The sequence below is a fragment of the Salmo salar genome, chromosome ssa01, assembly GCF_905237065.1.
Source record: "Salmo salar chromosome ssa01, Ssal_v3.1, whole genome shotgun sequence".
Classification (NCBI taxonomy): Eukaryota; Metazoa; Chordata; class Actinopteri; order Salmoniformes; family Salmonidae; genus Salmo; species Salmo salar.
In genome coordinates this window covers 11,166,345-11,181,345 of record NC_059442.1, presented here as the reverse complement: position 1 = coordinate 11,181,345, position 15,001 = coordinate 11,166,345, and the positions used below count along the sequence as shown (strand labels likewise).

At 43.2% G+C, this 15,001-nt stretch overlaps 2 protein-coding genes across 3 annotated transcripts in view; both read left to right on the top strand.

The window, feature by feature from the left end:
* The first annotated feature begins 3,902 nt into the window (after positions 1-3,902).
* nipal3 (NIPA like domain containing 3) lies at positions 3,903-10,303 on the top strand. Of its 2 annotated transcripts, none has more exons than XM_014213489.2 (11): positions 3,903-4,264; positions 4,667-4,735; positions 4,866-5,037; positions 5,444-5,503; positions 5,874-6,019; positions 6,285-6,381; positions 6,716-6,851; positions 7,139-7,227; positions 7,330-7,393; positions 7,588-7,682; positions 8,187-10,303. In XM_014213489.2, exons 1-11 carry the CDS (start codon positions 4,220-4,222, stop codon positions 8,378-8,380), a joined length of 1,167 nt encoding a protein of 388 aa, XP_014068964.1. In that variant the 5' UTR covers positions 3,903-4,219; the 3' UTR covers positions 8,381-10,303.
* Positions 10,304-10,686: 383 nt separating this feature from the next.
* Positions 10,687-15,001, top strand: part of LOC106613138 (calcipressin-3) — a 92,924-nt gene continuing 88,609 nt past the window's right edge. The window contains exons 1-2 of the mRNA XM_014215215.2: positions 10,687-10,933; positions 13,238-13,536. Coding sequence (XP_014070690.1) covers positions 13,336-13,536 — 201 coding nt within the window. The 5' untranslated portion in view covers positions 10,687-10,933; positions 13,238-13,335. The remainder of the gene's footprint in view (positions 10,934-13,237; positions 13,537-15,001) is intronic.

Below are 15,001 nucleotides of genomic sequence, written 5' to 3'. Positions count from 1 at the left end.
ATCAGTGGTGGCAGTGGTCTAGCTGACCTGTCGTAGTATCGCTTTTGTTGTTGTTGTCTCTGTGCACGTTTTTCATGCATTTCCTTGTAGCTGACGACCTCAGGTTGCAGCTGCTGGTTGGTGCTGGGAAGGGTTGAGCGAAGTCTGCGGCTCATCAACAGCTGGGCTGGTGATTTGAAATTGTCAACTGGAGTGTTGCGGTATTCAAGGAGACTGAGGTAGGGGTCTCTCTTGTCTGCTTTTGCTTTGTCCATGAGTGATTTAGCAATCTGCACAGATTTTTCAGCAAGGCCATTACTTTGAGGGTAATGTGGGCTTGTGGTGACATGTGTGAACTCCCATGCTTTTGTGAAGGATTCAAACTCATTTGATTTGTAACAGGGCCCATTGTCAGATATTAAAGTCTCTACAATGCCATGCCTGGCAAAGGCTGCTTTCAGCTTGTGTATCACAGCTGCAGATGTGGTGCTGTGAAGCTTGTCGAGTTCAAAGTATCTGCTGTAGTAGTCCACTGTTACGATGTAGTCCTCGTTGTTCCAGGTGAACAGATCGGTTGCCACAACCTGCCAGGGTCGGTCTGGGATACAGTGAGGTAACATTGGCTCTTTGGTGTTTGAGGGGCGTCTTTCAAGACAGATGGTGCATCTACCAACAATGTCCTCTATTTGTTTGCACATTCCAGGCCAAAACAAAATGTCCCGTGCTCTCTGTTTGCACTTTTCCATGCCCATGTGTCCAGCATGGATCTTTGTCAAAATCTCTTCTCTGAGACTGGTAGGAATAATGATTTTCTCTCCTTTGAAAATGATTCCGTTGATCTGTGATAGTTCATCACGATGGTTCCAGAATTCTGAGACGCTCTGAGGGCATTTTCTCCTCTCCTCAGGCCATCCATCCTGTATGACTTTCCTCAGCTGTGTGAGTTGTGAGTCCTTGTCTGTTTCAGCTTGGATCTCCTTCAGTTTCGTGTCACTAACTGGTAAGTTGCTGTACACAGTGTGCACTTGCATGTCCATGCCCTCACTGAGGCTGCTGTCCTTGTAGGTAAGAAACTTCCTGGAGAGTGTGTCTGCGACAGGGATGTCTTTGCCTGGACGGTGAGTGATTGTGAAGTCGTATTTTTGTAGTTGAAGGATCATTCTCTGTAGCCTTGGCGGGGCTGCAGCTAGTGGTTTCCTCATGATTGACTCAAGGGGCTTGTGGTCGGATTCCACAATGACTTGTCGTCCATATACGTACTGATGGAAACGTTTACATCCGAACAGAATGGCATAGAGCTCCTTTTCGATTTGGGCGTAGTTGATTTCACAGTCTGTGAGAGATTTGGAAGCGTAGCCGATGGGCTTTCCTTCTTGCAGTAGCACTGCACCTAGTCCATACTTCGACGCGTCCACTTGGAGTCTGAGCTCTTTGTTTGGGTCGTAGTAGGCAAGGATTGGTCCTGGTTCTCTCGTGATCAAGTCTTTCACATTCTGGAAAGCAATGTCGTGTTGCTTGTCCCAAAGAAACTCACTGGACTGCTTTAGCAGTTGACGAGGGGTGCATTAGCATTGGAGAGGCTGGGTGCGAACTTGGCTAAGTAGTTGACCATGCCAAGCACTGTTTCCAGCTCTGCACGGTTCTTTGGTGGCTCCATTTCTTTTATGGCTGAGATCTTCTGTGGATCTGGCTTGATTCCATTCGCTGTGAGAAGATGTCCGAAGTAGCTGACCTCTGTAGCGCTGACTGTGCTCTTCTCGGGGTTGAGCCGGACTCCTATCTCGCGGGACCTTTGCAGCATCGCGGAGGTTTCGGTCGTGCTCCTCTTTGGTTCGACCATAAACAAGGATGTCGTCCACAATTGCCACAACTCCGTCGAGGCCTTCATATACTTCGTCAATCTTTCGCTGAAACTCGTCTTGGGCTGAGATAATCCCAAAAGGCAGGCGACGGAACCTGTAGCGTCCAAACGGTGTGTTGAATGTTGTGAGCTTAGATGACTCTTCTGTGAGCTTGATAGCCCAGTAGCCTGATCTAGCGTCCATGACACTGAAGTAGTGTGCTCCCCGCTAGCTTGTGTGTGATGCCATCTAGCGTCGGTAAAGGGTAATGGGGCCGTTTGATAGCCTTGTTCAAGTCTCTTGGGTCGAGGCATACTCGGAGCTTGCCTGTGCGTGGTTTCTCCACCACCACTAACGCGTTTACCCAGTCAGTCGGTTCTGTAACCTTGGTGACTATGTCAGATTGCTCCATGCTCTCCAACTCTTTCTTCAGACGGGCACGGAGAGCAAGGGGAATCTTTCTCGGTGGGTAGACCACAGGGGTTGCGTCTGGGTCAAGGTGAATGGTACATTCTCCTGGGAATAATCCTATTCCTGTAAAGACATCAGCAAACTCCTCCAGTACATTTTCTGTCTCTACTGGTGCTGTTACTGATAAAACTAGCTTGATGAGGTCCATGTCTAAACATGCTTTAAGACCTAGCACTGCAGGTGCTCTAGTGTCAACAACGTAAAAGTCCAACATCATGTCACTTTCTTTGTATTTGCATTTGAAAGTGCATGTGCCTTTTACTGGGAGCTGTTCACCACCATAACCGGTCAGTCTGCGCATGGTGGGCTGTAGCTCGCACTCAGATGTCAAGCTGCGGTACTTATTCAGAGGAATAATGTTTACTTGTGCACCAGTGTCTAGTTTGAACTTTAGCTTTGTGCCTTGTGTTCCTATCTCAATGTCAGCAAAGGCTTGCTCTGTCTCTGATATGTGACTTTTCTGTGTCACTGAATCAATAAACAGTTCATCATCATTTGACTCTTTGATTGACATTTCATCTTCACTCACTGTGTGTACTGTTTTTCCACGGTAAGCTCTGCACACTTTTGCAAAGTGATTCCATTTACCACATTTAGTACACTGTTTGCCTTTAGCTGGGCAATTTCCTTGTTCGCCATGCACTTTGTATCCACAATATCCACATGTTTTGGGGCGTTTTGAGTCTGTGTCGCTCTGTTTTGGAGTTATGTCTCTCTCCGTTCTGAAACGCTCTCTCTGGGCACCGGAGGTGTGCTTTGATGTCTGCCTGACTGCGTGCACTGCTTGTTCACGTGATGCGCTCGTGCTGCGGCGCGAAATGGTTTTCATCTGAGCCTGTGCTAGCTCGTGAGATCTGGCTATGTCGATAGCTTTGTCCAGCGTTAGCTCAGACCCAACATTCAAAAGTTTCTCTCTCACTCGCGGTGAGTGTATTCCAAATACAATACGGTCCCTGACCATCTCATCCTTGTTTGCATAATCACAGTCTTTCACAAGCAGACGCAGCTCAGTCACAAACTGTTCAAAAGACTCGCTAACTCCCTGTACTTTCTCATGGAATTTGTACCTAGCGAAAATTGTATTAGTCTTCGGCACAACATATGCTTCAAAACGATCGTAGTATGTTTTCAGTACCTTTGATTCAGCCTCGGTAAGTGTCCATGTGTTGTAAATATCTCTCCCTTTTTCACCGATCCAGAGGAGCAGGTAGCTACATTTTCCCTCTTCTCCTCTTTCCTTCAGGGGACCCGTGAACATTAGCTCCACATGCTGTTTGTACTTACGCCATGCATCGGGTAAGTTTGTAGACTCCCAGTCCATTCGAGGTGAAGGAACTCCAGAAAAATCCATCTTTTAAGACCATTTACTCTGACACCATGTTTTGTTTTGTACGCTTTGTACAAAATAATAAAACGCAGAACCACAGGATGTTTCTTAACATAACTCTTTATTAACTAGTTACAACTACATGTTAGCCTATCTCCAACCACGATCAACTGCCCATGACCTAACCGTCTGGGTGGTCTTAACCAATCAACGCACAGTATGATACGGCGGTAAAATGCATCCAATTATAATTCAGTATGTATTCACATATGAATATTACAATAGTCCCCCCATCACCGCGCCAGTCATCCAAAGGATTGTAGTTGAAGGTTTCTCTCGCATTTTCTATCACAACATCGGTGTCCGTTTTTGGTCTTCCAGCGGCATTCAAACGTGTCTCTGTGCGTCATGCGTAACAGCTGTGTGTAAAATACAATCCGGAAGTATAAGCATCCAAAGATGGCGTTCCTCTCGTAGAAGGCACTTACTGGAAAATTAACTATTGCTATTGTTTATTGATTGAAGTTGCATTTTAACAGATACATGATGTCTCTGGAAATGTTTGCCTGCTGTTGATGAAAAGATATTTCCCTCAACCAGAATGGCAGGAGTACAATATACTGCAGTCGGCGGCGATTCCTATACGGTGAGAATATGATGCGTCGTGGCGAGTGTTACATCCTGTTATGAACCGCAAATAGCAGTTTAAAAAAAGAAATTGTCAAATGTAGCCAAAGAGCGATGCATTAAGATACATTTTGTCAAATGTTCAGTCTGTAACTTGAAACAGCTGGATGAGTATGTCCAACATGTTTATTAGATCCACTGCCTGTTTTATTAGTTACATTAAGGCGTTTAAAGTTTTGTGATTAGTCTTATTCATTCGTCATTTGAAGATATCACATTCCATTAATACACTCTGTATTCATGCAATAACATCATGTGGGTGTGGCCAACATGTCACCTGTGTCACTGCCCACATATTTGAAGTGTCTCTTGAAATATTTATGACCCCATAGTGAATGGATTTGTTTGTTTGCATTTACAGGAAAACCTAATTGGAACTTTGCTGGCCATTTTTGGTAATTTGCTTGTCAGCATCGCTGTAAGCATTCAGGTAAACTCAGGCAACTGCCAACCCTCATGTTGTATGTTTTGGATATAACAAGGAGTGGGTGTCGAAAGAGACACAATATTTGTACAACAGTGGTTCTATTTAATTGTCTTTATTTTCCTGAATTCTCCAGAAATACAGCCATGTAACATTAGCAGGGACCAAGGACCCCCGTGCCTTTTACCGAACCAAAACATGGTGGTGTGGCCTGGTACTTACCGTTCTAGGAGAAGCAGCCAACTTTGTCTCCTATGCCTTTGCACCTTTATCTCTAATAGCTCCATTGAATGCAGTGTCTGTCATAGGTAAGCAAATTACACTTCACTCTCACTGCTCGGGAGCTTGACCTATCATAGCCTGGGGTGTATTCACTAGAAACCAAAGAGAAGCGAACGGAACGGGGAGCGACCTACCTGAATTTGTCCAAAAGAAACTCTTGTTTTCATTGCAAAACGTTTCCCGTTTGGACAAAACGGTTTCCGTTGCTAATGTTTTTTTCTACGGTGCAAAACGTTTTGCAACAGTGCCAACTTATGAATACACCCCTGAACTTGGAATTTAATGTTGACATGAAATAAAAGGGAATGTGTTCCAGATTGAAGTTGTTTATAACTATATTATTGATATTTCGGAAAGCAAACAATGCCTAAATGTAATGTGGCATTTTTTTTTATCATGTTTAATGAAAATTTGTTTTTTTCTTCTTTTCAGCAAGTTCAATCTTAGGTTTCATTTTCCTGAGAGAGAAATGGAAGCCAAAGGAATTTTTAAGTAAGTTCAATAGGTATTTTACATTTTATGATTCGGTGTTGGAACTGACATGCTGCTTTAGGCAAATTGTATGGAAATTATGCTGAGACAATGCAAATACTGGTCCCACTACACACGCTGCTATTTGCTATGGATTTTCTTTTCCAGTCATAAAATAACCTGAATAATAAAGTATTTTGGGGAAATGGGTGAAAAGTCTCTGAATATTTGTTTGGATAGTTAATCAAAAACAACAAAAAAATGTGTGTTTATACAGCCATTTACTTAGCATTTTATAAATACAAACCCCATATTTGGAAAGTTTGTGTACCAAAAGCATTTCTATACAATGCATGTTAATGCTAACATGAATGCTTGTCTTTGACTCTAGAGCGATACGTTTTGTCTTTCCTTGGATGTATCTTGACGGTAGCCGGGACCTACCTCTTTGCCACGTTCGGACCCAACTATCACCAGAAGCTTACTGCGGAGAACATAGTGAAACAGGTCGTAGGATGGCCCTTCCTCTTGTATGTGGTAAGACATTTGATTCTGTATAGGAGAATGGATTGAGGGATTTCATAAATACTCTTAAGTCTACATACTTCACCTTTCTGTGCATAATTAGAATGTATTAGATTTTACGCCGCTCTGGACAAGAGCCTAACTTTTTTTCACCAGGTTGTTGTTTTCTTTGGCAACCCGATTTCCCCCGCCTCTATGTTATGATAAATGGGCTATTTATAAGAGCCAGTGTCCTGCTGTAATATCTCCTGTTGTTGTTTGGGTTTTCTACGGACAGTTCCTGGAGATTATTACCTTCTGTCTTCTGCTGTACTTCTACAAGCAGCGCAACGCTAATTACCTTGTTGTCATTCTCCTGCTGGTGGCGCTGCTCGGTAAGTTGGATGACGGCAAAATATTAATGTTCAATATCTAGCAACAAAAAACTATTTTCCGGACATCAGCAACAGAGAACAGCAGAGGTGGTGTGTGTGTGTGTGTGTGTGTGTGTGTGTGTGTGAAGACCTCAACCCACTGATAAGTAGAGCCATGATAAACAGTCCAATATTTGCTTGATAGGAATTGAACTCGGGTCTAAACAACAGAATTCAAATAAAAATGTTAAGTTTTTCATGAAAGTTGCTCTTTACTGAAAGTTGCTCTTTTCTCTAACGTTTCTCTTTTTAAATGGCTTGTTAACCACCCTACTGCACGATGCTTCTTCCCCAGGTTCTGTGACGGTCATCACAGTGAAAGCGGTGGCAGGCATGCTGGTTCTCAGCGTCCAGGGCACCATGCAGCTCAACTACCCCATCTTCTACGTCATGTTTGTCTGCATGGTTGCCACCGTGGTCTTCCAGGCTACGTGAGTGCACAGGCAGTTAGCAATAGCTAACCATTCAGTCCATTTTCTGAAAATAAAATACAAATATTTGAGCATATACAGTCCCAGTGGAATGAATGCATCCAAACTTTTGACTGGTACTGTATGTGGTAAGTATTCCATGAGTAGCCTACAGGGTAACTAAATGTATTGTTTATATATAAGGTCTACTGCTATGTAAGACACTTGTATTGTTTATATATAAGGTCTACTGCTATGTAAGACACTTGTATTGTTTTTGACTGACACCACATTGTGAATCCTCTCAGGTTTCTCTCCCAGGCTACTCACCTGTACGACTCCTCCATGATAGCCTGTGTGAACTACATCTTATCCACGTCCTTTGCCATTGTCGCAGGTAAGAGAGCTGCTGACATTGTCAATTTAACCTCTGTGGAATCACAGCTCAAGAAGATGTGAACACCAGTCTTTTTTTTTTTCTTTTTCTTCTCATTTACAGGAGCCATATTTTACCTGGAGTTTAATCACGAAGACATTCTTCACATCTGCATGTTTTTGTTGGGGTGAGTAGGCTGTTCTATAATTGTCCACTATTATATGTTTACATGTGTCAGACTGGATATATGGGGATATGGCCCCAAAACTAGGGCTATCAGATGATTAAACAAATGAGATGGTTGTTTTTTCCTATTAGTTAATGATAGGAAGTGCTGTGTGATTGATAGCGATGTAATGTCTTATCTCTGTCCTTCATTAGATGTTTCTCTTGTTTCCTGGGAGTCTTCCTGATCACCAAGAACAGGAAGAGGCTAAAGGCCTTTGAACCCTATGTGACAATGGACATGTCGCAAGGTAATGAAGGTACAGTTCCCTTTGCCCCCTCCATTGTCCCCAATACGAATTCAATAGCTTGCCGACGTTGTACGGTAAATTCCTTGCATCTTCTGACTTTGATATCAAAACTCGCTTGACTGTCTTGCAACGTTAACAAAAAAAAGCTACCTGTGAATTATGATTGATGCCACCATTGTGCTCTCCACGCGACACAGGCAATCTAATGGGAACATTTTAAAAAAATCTAGAAACAAAAAACAATAGGTCAATTGGTTTCTCTGCCCCATTGCCATGAATTCAAACTCACATTGAGTTAATGACATATGCCTTGTGTTATAGATTCACCTTGTGTTATAGATTCATTCACCTTGTGTTATAGATTCACCTTGTGTTATAGATTCACCTTGTGTTATAGATTCACCTTGTGTTATAGATTCACCTTGTGTTATAGATTCACCTTGTGTTATAGATTCACCTTGTGTTATGAATTTATGTAATTCTCACCCCTTTTCCTAAACGCAGGTATTCCCACCATTCACGACAAGGGCTGGCGAGCGGTGCAGCCGGACTATAACGGTTCATTTTCCTACGGTGCCCTGGTTAACAATGACAGCGTGGCGCCCGCCACTCTACCAGAGCTGGATCATGACCAGCTGGCAGTCACACCCAGTCCCACCGCTGCCCCCTATAGTTCGGCTGACCTGAAGAACGACTGAGGCACCCTTCAGACGTGCTTCAACCCCCTTTCCCCCCCGTAGGCTGCGTCTCAATCCTCCACCCTTCTCCTGAAGTGGTGCACACGTCTGGAAAAGGGTTCAGAATAGGGATGTAACCATAGACTCAGTGTAGGATGATGTCATCATTACTATGTTACCCCCATCTGGCCATGTCTAACAATAAGGAAGTGTTTTGTGGGTTGTCCGAATCATGCTGTACAGCAGTGGTTCCCAAACTGTGGGGTGCCCCCCCCCAAAATAAACATTTATTATTGTTCTTTTTTAGGGGGGGGGGGCACCCAGTCCAACTTTCAACTTACTCTTGAAAGTTGTAATAGTAGAATGCAGAAGGTGCAATTTCTAAATTGGTTAGTGCATCATCAGTTCTTCTTGTCATGTCAGTCATTGCCTTCCTTAGTGAGCTATGTAGAACTTGTCTAAAAATGTCCAGATCAACTAGCCCATGTCGGCTAACATTTTCTAGATAGGTTTTTTAGCCCTTAGATTTTATGTTTGAGTCACTCAAATATCACATTAAACATGACAAAATTTGCTTTAAATGGGGGGGATGTTCCCCAATGCTGGAAGGGGGGTCTGGGATGTTCCCCAAAACTGGAAGGGGTGTCTGAGTGAAAGTTTGGGGACCCCTGCTCTACAGTAATTCAACTGAGCTATATACTCCTCTTTTAATGTCTTCCTATCGCCAGACTGCAATGAGGGGCATTTCAACCATGACACATTAGCTTTATTCCTGCAATGAGACATTAGCTTTACTTCTGCAAATCATTCCAAGAAAGGTACTGAAGTATCCTGAAGTCGTCACTGACCACGGACAAACATCGACCTGGATCCACGCAATCCAGGCCCATAGACATCATGTCATACCTTTGGACATTAATGTGCCTTAGACTAAAGCACCCTGCCTGTTTCTCCCTGCTGTTGTCTTGTTCGCCACATAAGATTGAGTGACTTATTCCATGTTAATGCATTTCTGCAGGATTTCTTTTAATAGACTTGCCAATGAATACTGTCTGCAGTTTTCCTTGTATGTTTTGTTTGAGCAGTTGAAGTCACCCCACAATTCTGCCTCTGACGAGCAAGACGGTGTACGACTGCTTAGTCCCAAAATGGTTATAAACTGTTATTGTTTGAAGTTATTTTAGTTGCATTTGAATCATCAAGTTGTAGTTGGGACTATGGTCTTAAATGCACAATGATTGTGTGAATTTCATGTAAAACTGAAAGAAATGGTGGAAGATGTTTAAAAAAAAAAACATATTTATTGTGTTTGAAGCATTATATGATGAAGGTTGGGAGGCTTTATTCAAGTGGTCTTCTTGTGTTAGGAATGGATTTGACGCTCGGGCTTCGTATCTACATAGCGTCTGACTGGGAGTGCTGATCTAGGATCAGGTCCACCCTCTCCATGTAATCCTGGACTCTAACTCTGAGACGCTTTGTGGCTACGGTCCCTGTTCTGCTCACCACACTATCCATTTATAACAATGTCAATGAGTGTGACGCCACTTTTCCGCTCTTTTTAAATACATATGTTTTTAAGTTGGAATCTACCATAGTTTAGCTGCATTTATTATGTGGACTAATGGGATTCTGAATGTCTTAAGTTATATAGATGTTATGACAATTTCCTTGTATCACTGTGCAAGCTAAACCAATATGAAGAAATGTGTGAGTGACTGAGCTGATTTACAATAGACTACTATGTCTCTGGTCAACACTTGTTGTTTGTCATTCTGCCAGTCTTTTCTATGAATAGAAAATCCAGTGGCACTGGCACGACCAATGAGCTCACAGTATACTATTGTTTTCTTCCTGTAATGAATGATTTGTAACCCATAACCTCATTGCCACCACTGCTGCTGTATTATGAACTAGGTAAGCAAATAAAAAATATACTACTGACGTTCATGCAAAAGATTCATGCATAGATATGACCGTATGAAACATTAAATTGGGATGGTACCCAAATATAGTTTTGGCGACGACAGAATGTCGTTTTTCCACTAGGGTGGATGAGCTGCAACAAGTCAATTTGGAGTCTCGCCCTCTGAGGTGAGCTGAAATTGCGGAAATATTAGTTTCAGACTTGATATTTTCCTAGTCGTGCAGTTTTTGTGGTATGTTAAATATCTCAAAGATTTCCAACCCATTGTCACTGTCGCAATATATCCCCGAAGAGCTTCAGCATTCAGCATAGGGCTTCAGTAAAGTACAGTGTGCGGTGTGTTTACTGCGTGCTTGCCACCAATCTTGAACACGAACATCCTCCCCTTGCTCAATTCCCATTGGTAGAAAAGCGCATCAGCTGGGTTGTCATTGGTCTCACCTGGCAGTGACCGGTGCTGGTGTAGGCTGCATCAGATATTGTACAATAATCTAATGTAAAGAAACACTGCGTCAGAGAGATACATCAACAACTGTAACCAACTGTTTTTCTTCAGGCGACAGTGAATGTTGACATTTCCGGCTGGACTGTCTTGACCAGAAATCATATTGACATTCTGGAATATTTATTTTTGCTCAATGATAGTGGTAAGTCGTTTCAAGAGGCCACTATTCCGTCTGTCACTATAAAAAAATTGTAAATATATGCGTGATTCTGATTCGTTGACATGTCGCTGTGGGTCATTTTGACATTGATGGAGTTTCGCCCTTAGTGACAGCTCAGCTGGGCTAAGCTTTTACCTGGCTGCTCTTATGTAACAAGTTTTGAAACAAATCGGTAGCTTTTAAAGAGAGATAAGTAAATATTCCGTTAGGCTACAATGTTACAGCCTTGCGTTGTTGACATGATACATAATTTGTTGTAGTCTGTAGGCTATTCTGCGGTTTGGAAAGAAAAATATGGCATGTATAGTTACGTTACCATTCAGAAGTTTGGACACCAACTCATTCAAGGGTTTTTCTTTATTTGTACTATTTTCAACATTATAGAATAATAGTGAATACATCAAAACTAGGAAGTAACACATATGGAATCATGTTGTAAGCAAAAAAGTATTTTATATTTGAGATTCTTCAAAGTAGCCACCATTTGCCTTGATGACAGCTTTGCACACTCTTGGCATTCTCTCAACCAGCACCTGAAATGCTTTTCCAACAGTCTTGAAGGAGTTCCCACATATGCTGAGCACTTGTTGGCTACTTTTCCATCACTCTGCTATCCAACTCATCCGAAACCATCTCAATTGGGTTGAGGTCGAGTGATTGTGGAGGCCAGGTCATCTGATGCAGCACTCCATCACTCTCCTTCTTGGTCAAATAGCCCTTGCACAGCCTGGAGGTGTGATGGGTCATTGTTCTGTTGAAAAACAAATGATAGTCCAACTAAGCGCAAACCAGATGGGATCGTGTATCGCAACAGAATGCTGTGGTAGTCATGCTGGTTAAGTATAAATCACTGACAGTGTCACCAGCAAAGCACCATCACACCTCCTCCTCCATGCTTCACGGTGGGAACCACACATGCAGAGATCATCCATTCACCTACTCTGCGTCTCACAAAGACACGGCGGTTTGAACCAAAAATCTCAAATTTTGACAGATTTTCACTGGTCTAATGTCCATTCCTCGTGTTTAGTCTTTTAGTAGTGGTATCTTTGCAGCAATTTGACCATGAAGGCCTGATTCATGCAGTCTCCTCTGAACAGTTGATGTTGAGATGTGTCTGTTACTTTTTGGACTGCAATTTCTGAGGCTGGTAACTCTAATGAACTTATCCTCTACAGCAGAGGTAACTCTGGGTCTTCCTTTCCTGTGGCGGTCCTCATGAGAGCCAGTTTCATCATAGCACTTGATGGTTTTTCGACTGCACTTTAAGAAACTTTAAAAGTTCTTGACATTTTCTGGATTCAAGTCTTAAAGTATTGATGGACTGTTGTTTCTCTTTGCTTATTTGAACTGTTCTTGCCATAATATGGACTTGGTCTTTTACCAAATAGGGCTATCTTCTGTATACCCCCACCTTGTCATAACACAAATGATTGGCTCAAATACTTTTTCAAAATTGTATAAGGACTTCTTCCTCAACTATGATTATAAACGTCATAATAAGTTCTTATTACAATGTATTAATTTATAATTCAGGTTAGGTAGTGCTTCAATTATCCTTCTATTGGCCGCCAGATGTCACCCTATCCCACAACAGCGTTAGAAATGATCCTCAACTGATGTATTTGTTTAGGGCCCCGGTTCACCAATAGGCGCCCCGCGTGCCAAATTCGGCCAGCAGTTGATTTTATTTGCCCCCCCCCTTCATGTTTTCTGAACACTTTTATTTATGTTGGACATAAAATACTGTGAAATCACCAGGAAATCAGTACAAAGGGATTTTAATTTAGGAAATCTGTTCCCAAGTATTCCCACGCATTAATAGAGAGACACGTGATCGTATCCCAATGTGATCAAGGTTTGAAATGATTCTGTTTTTGTCAAGTATTATATCTGGTTGGGATTCTTGCAGTCAATTCGCAGTGTACAAATTATTTATAACTATGTTCTCTTCCCCCCCCCACACAATCTGCTCAAGGAAAAATCTGCCCACTGCTGAATGTGGTTTATACCCCTGGTGAAGGGTATAAATGCTTGTGTTGAGGTCTTATAATGGGAAACACCCATAGACCTATAAGGACAAATAGGAATATCTGCAGTGTTTTGGTTTGATCTATATTCTTTTCACTTGTTGACTAGAACTGTCTGTCTGACATAAGATTGTGAGACCATGCAAGGAGCAGGGAAATTTCACCATCAATGTATACAATAGATAGATTAGTTGATTACTTGAGACAAGTGAAAACAAAATACTTTATTTTTGTATCTCTCTCTCTCTCTTTCCAGTCTTATCCCTGCTAGAAGCCCCAGAAAAGTTCCACCCACCCAGCAGCTCACCTCTCCGCCTCTATTCCCTGCCTCTGTGTCTTTGGACCTGGGTGGCCATGCTGCGGGAGGGGGCCAAGGCCTGGAGCAATGTCTCGGAGGCCTACAGCAGCGACCCTGAAGAGGAGGAGGAGGAGGAGGACATGGTATGTGAGGAAGACGAGGACGGAGAGGAAGAGATGATGGACCTGAGTGAGCTGCCCACTGCCCTGTTCGCCTGCAGCGTCCACGAGGCCGTGTTCGAGGAGGACCGCCACCGGGTGAGACACTAGTGATGATGTCACTTCCTGGTTCGGTTTCACCATACCCCCTGGTTGGGAGCAATTCACCTTTTTTTATCTGACTATCCATCAGAGGAGGCTGGTGGGAGGAGCTATAGGAGGACGGGCTCATTGTAATAGCTGGAATTAAATAAATGGAACGGTATCAAACACATAAAATATATGGAAACAACATGTTGGACTCCGATCCATTAATTCCATTCCAGCCATTACAATGAGCCTGTCCTCCTATAGCTCCTCCCACCAGCCTCCCCCGCTATCCATGCATGTGTGTGTTACCTTACATTAGTTCTGGATTAAGTTCCAAAAATAGCATTATTTCATTATCAGCTAGAATTTGCACCTCACACAGCCTCAGCCTGGCCAAGTTCAGTCATCTCTCCCACAGTGGCTGCCAATGGCCCAGGAAGCACACCTGCTGCCACAGGATTCAATGGTGACATCGATGCCTGAAATCATTCCATGCTGGGGTCTGATATGATAACTCACACATCACACACTGTCCCTAGCTGAGCCACTTGCCATATTCAGTCACCTCTGTCAGAGTTATGTGTGCTCATGTAAGAATGGTATCATTGTATGAATGCACATGGGGTTAACTTGGCCTGTGCCTGAATACAGTACAATGATATAGTTATTGCAAGATTGTACACACACACACACACACACACACACACACACACACACACACACACACACACACACACACACACACACACACACACACACACACACACACACACACACACCTAAACTGAACCTATGGACCCTGTCCACCTCTGTGACACAGATCAAGGCCTGTCACATCTTTATCTACCAGGGATGACACACTTGGCCCAGGCTGTCTAGTGAAGGAGAGAACAAAACAAAACAAACAATACTTAATAAATGTTCTACCACTCTATTCTAATTAGGCCGTCACAGCATCCATCCCTCCAGCTGGCATGTTTCACATCCCACTCTCTTTCTATTCCCTTCTCTTTCACTCTCTCTGTTCCCTCACTAGTTACCTCACTCTCTCTGTTCTCTCTCTAGTTCCCTCACTCTCTCTGTTCCCTCACTAGTTCCCTCACTCCCTCTGTTCCCTCACTAGTTACCTCACTCTCTCTGTTCCCTCACTAGTTCCCTCACTCTCTCTGTTCCCTCACTAGTTCCCTCACTCTCTCTGTTCCCTCACTAGTTCCCTCACTCCCTCTGTTCCCTCACTAGTTACCTCACTCTCTCTGTTCCCTCACTAGTTCCCTCACTCCCTCTGTTCCCTCTCTAGTTACCTCACTCTCTCTGTTCCCTCACTAGTTCCCTCACTCTCTCTGTTCCCTCACTAGTTCCCTCACTCTCTCTGTTCCCTCTCTAGTTCCCTCACTCTCTCTGTTCCCTCACTAGTTCCCTCACTCTCTCTGTTCCCTCTCTAGTTCCCTCACTCTCTCTGTTCCCTCACTAGTTA

What these genes read in the sequence shown, in the direction of transcription:
- nipal3 (XM_014213489.2), top strand. Translation starts at nt 4,220, where the DNA reads ATGGCAGGAGTACAATATACTGCAGTCGGCGGCGATTCCTATACG. An exon ending in GCATCGCTGTAAGCATTCAG is followed by an intron (nt 4,736 to 4,865) that starts GTAAACTCAGGC and finishes TGAATTCTCCAG; the next exon opens with AAATACAGCCATGTAACATT. An exon ending in GAATGCAGTGTCTGTCATAG is followed by an intron (nt 5,038 to 5,443) that starts GTAAGCAAATTA and finishes TCTTCTTTTCAG; the next exon opens with CAAGTTCAATCTTAGGTTTC.